At 57.6% G+C, this 3,494-nt stretch overlaps 1 protein-coding gene across 1 annotated transcript in view; it reads left to right on the top strand.

The window, feature by feature from the left end:
* Positions 1-34: 34 nt before the first annotated feature.
* Positions 35-3,494, top strand: part of TPP1 (tripeptidyl peptidase I) — a gene marked incomplete at both ends in the record, with an annotated part of 3,802 nt that continues 342 nt past the window's right edge. The window contains 5 exons of the mRNA XM_009694719.1: positions 35-156; positions 952-1,151; positions 1,406-1,604; positions 2,878-3,066; positions 3,302-3,374. Of these exons, the coding sequence (XP_009693021.1) occupies positions 35-156; positions 952-1,151; positions 1,406-1,604; positions 2,878-3,066; positions 3,302-3,374 (783 nt within the window). The remainder of the gene's footprint in view (positions 157-951; positions 1,152-1,405; positions 1,605-2,877; positions 3,067-3,301; positions 3,375-3,494) is intronic.

Genomic DNA, 3,494 nt, shown 5'->3' with positions numbered 1-3,494 from the left:
GAATCCTAACATGGTGGCTGTCCCTGTGTTGCAGCACTGCCGAGCGCCTCCTGCCAGGGGCTGAGTTCCACCAGTACGTGAAGGGCCAGCACAGTGTTGTGCGCTCCCCGCTCCCCTACACTGTCCCCAAGGAGCTGGCTGAGCACGTTGACTTTGGTACGTCCTACACAGGGGAGCTGAGCCTGCCGAGAGCTCCCACTGCCTGGGGTGCGGGTGGGAGGTTAAGCATTGAGCAGCCAGGACTGGCCATCTTGGTGTCCCAGAGGACAGTGTGGCCGGTCCTCAGGCCATGGTCCCGGCTGCCCCCAGGTCGTTCTGAGGAGCTTTGTGCGTAGGACGTAGATGCCCCATCCTTGGAAGCATTCAAGGTCAGGTTGTAGGGGGCTCTGAGCAACCTCATCGAGTTGAAGATGTCCCTGCCCGTGGCAGGGGATTGAACTAGATGGCCTTTAAAGGTCCCTTCCAACCCAAACCATGTGGACAAGCAGCATCCAAAGTGTTCTTTGTGTTTCTTACTGGTGCTCTTGGGCCTGGGTGCTCAGTGCAGAGAGTTCAGGTTCAGCCTGTGTCTGTGGACGTGCAGCTGCTTCTGAGGTGGAAAAACTCCCTCCTGTGAGACCCTTTTGTGTGGGCTCCCACGGCCATTCCACGAGGGGAGCAGAGGGGTGCCAAGCTGCGGTAGTGGCCTGGCAGTGGGGAGACTGAGCTGTGCAGCCTGGGAATATCGGTGAGGACTGACGAGGAAGCCGAGGGAGCACTTCCCACCTCCTGTGCAGTACTTGGGGCAGGTGCTGTAGGGGATGGGCTCCCTGGAGTCCTGCTGCAGGCCAGCCCTCTCAGATATGAAGCCTGAGTGAGGATGATGAAGGGGGAACCAAGGGGCCATAATACTGTCCTCCCAGAGCTCTGGGCCCTCACAACTGCTGCTTTTCCTGCTTGCTTCCACACCAGTGGGTGGCCTGCACCGGTTCCCTGCGGAGAGAAAGGTGGTCAGCAGAGCCTGGGCCAAGAAGGAAACCGAGTCAAGGCAGCACTACGGAGGGAGAGCGGCTTTCCACCTGGGCGTGACGCCTTCCATCATTCGTAAGAGATACAACATGACAGGAGAAGACATTGGGCTACTGCCAAACAACAGCCAGGCCTGTGCCCAGGTAACTGGTAGAGCTGGTTCAAGTCAGAAGCCCGTAGGCCATGGAAATTCCACACACTGGTGCTTCTCCAGCACCTTGCTGCTCTGGTGGTCCCAGAACAGCTGTGGGAATTCCTCGGAGGCTGGTGGGAGCACCTGGTGGTGCTAGCGTTTCACAGACCCATGCTGGGCCAACTTTCTAAGTCAGGAGAAAAAGCTTACCTGTTTTTTTCAAGAGGAAATGAGAAAAAACTTGTCCACTCCTTGTCCCCCCAGTTCTTGGAACAGTATTTCCACCAGTCTGACCTGGCTGAGTTTATGCAGCTCTTTGGCAGCAGCTTTGGCCACCGCTCTCAGGTTGACCAAGTGATTGGGCACCAGGGCAAGGGCAAGGCTGGGCTGGAGGCCAGTCTGGACGTGGAATACATCATGAGCACGGGTGCCAACATCTCCACGTGGGTCTTCAGCAATGCAGGTACTGATCCCCCTCCAGAATTGCCCTGTGACTGCTTCCATGCATCCCACTTGCTGCAGCACAAACACACCTGCCTGCTGTTCAGGGAAACACTTGCTCTCTGCATAAAAATGGCTGTACTGAGCCTGTCTAGTATCTGTCAAAGGGGAATGCCTGGAGGGGCACACACCAACGGCACGCTTGCTGTGGCACATCCCCGGAATGCTTTCCCAGCTACTATGGGAGCATACCTTGTGGGCTTCCAAAGTTGGAGCTGATGCTGGTTTCTAATAGCTTATAGGGAAAATATCTTCCATTGAGTTGTGTACTTGGTTTTGAACCCGTGTGAACTTTCAGCATCCAGACTATCCTGTAACAGAGACTTCCACACCTTGACTACACAGCGTAAAGCAGTCACCCCCCTCTGCTGCCTTTCCATGGAGGGAGAGGATAGCAACTGTGTCTTACTATTTTTTTCCTGCTGCTTTCGGGTTGAAGCTGATCTCTCACCCATGAATCTGCCCATAGAGTGGATAAAGGAGAGTAAGGGAATTTGAGAAAACAAGGTTGCAAAACAGCCTGCACAAACATGGCCACGGTGCTGTAGGACGGTGTCACCTGTCCTACATCAGAAACTGGCTGAACAGGAGACAGAGTGCCCTTAGGACTACCAGCTCTGTCTTCCTGATGGTGAAGGCAGGCACGGCTCTGCATTAACTTCCGCCTCCTCCGTGCAGTTAGTGATGTGGAAGGGTGAGCAACTGAGAATGAGAGGAGGTGGCTGGGGCTCTGCTCTCCCCGCCTCACAGAGAGGGATGAGGGGCAGGAAGGGACCTTGGCAGATGGAGGTGGAATGTACATTAAACTGCTCTGGGACTCGCTGTTATGCGTAGAGGGGCGAAAGCCTGGCTGAGTCTCAGCAGGGCTGCCTGGCTGCCACGGGTGGCTACAGCCCTGCGACAGCGGCTCAGAGGAGGAGTGGATGAGTGTAGGCCCCCTGCTCTGGGGTTCAGGGTGAGCCCTTCACCGGACTCGCTGGCAGAGCTGGAGCCTGGTGCCATCTACCGTGACAATCCCCAGGAGCAGCCGTGCTGCCAGCAAGGGCTCACGGGAGAGCTCCAAGCCAGCTGTGCTGGGGACCTGCTCTCTGTAGGCAGGGCAGGAGTTGGAGGGCCTTCAGCTCCTGGTGCTAGTCGTGCTGTTGAGGCATGGTCCCCCCCTATGCTATCCGCCGCTTCCCCTCAAGCCTGGTGTCCTAGGAGGAGCTGAACCTGCCCCCCCTCTGTCTCTGCAGGGAGGCACGAGAGCCAGGAGCCCTTCCTGGCCTGGCTGCTGCTGCTCAGCAACATGTCATCGCTGCCTTGGGTGCACTCTGTGAGCTACGGGGACGACGAGGACAGCCTGTCACTAGCCTACATGGAGCGTGTAAACATGGAGTTCATGAAGGCAGCTGCCCGAGGCTTGACCATCCTGTTTGCCTCAGGTGCATGCTGTTGCTGGCACGGTGCGGGTGTGTCCGAGGGACCCAGCACAGTGGGGAATCTCCGTGCTGAACACTGAACAGGGATGCTCTGCCTGTGTGCAGCCAGGATGCCCTGCCTGGGAGTTCTAGCTTGGGAGCTGGAGAGAGCCCTTCCCCCCGGTCACTCCTGGGAGCATTGGGTGGACGAGGGCCAGCTCAGATGCTGCTGGATTCCCCTGCCTGTCTCGGTTGGCAGGTGACGATGGTGCTGGGTGCAGAAGGATGCCCGGTGGGAACCACACTTTCCGGCCCAGCTTTCCAGCCTCAAGGTAGGTGTGAGGAGGTGAACCTGGTCCTGTGGAGACGTGCGGCTCTAGACACAGCTAGCTGCTGCAACTTGCCTGCACCTGGGGCCAGCTGAAAGGTGCTGCTGGCCACATTTAGCCCTC

The sequence above is a fragment of the Cariama cristata genome, unplaced genomic scaffold, assembly GCF_000690535.1.
Source record: "Cariama cristata isolate BGI_N322 unplaced genomic scaffold, ASM69053v1 scaffold17992, whole genome shotgun sequence".
Classification (NCBI taxonomy): Eukaryota; Metazoa; Chordata; class Aves; order Cariamiformes; family Cariamidae; genus Cariama; species Cariama cristata.
Note: the sequence above shows the minus strand (reverse complement) of the source record. Positions and strands in the feature narration are given on the sequence as shown.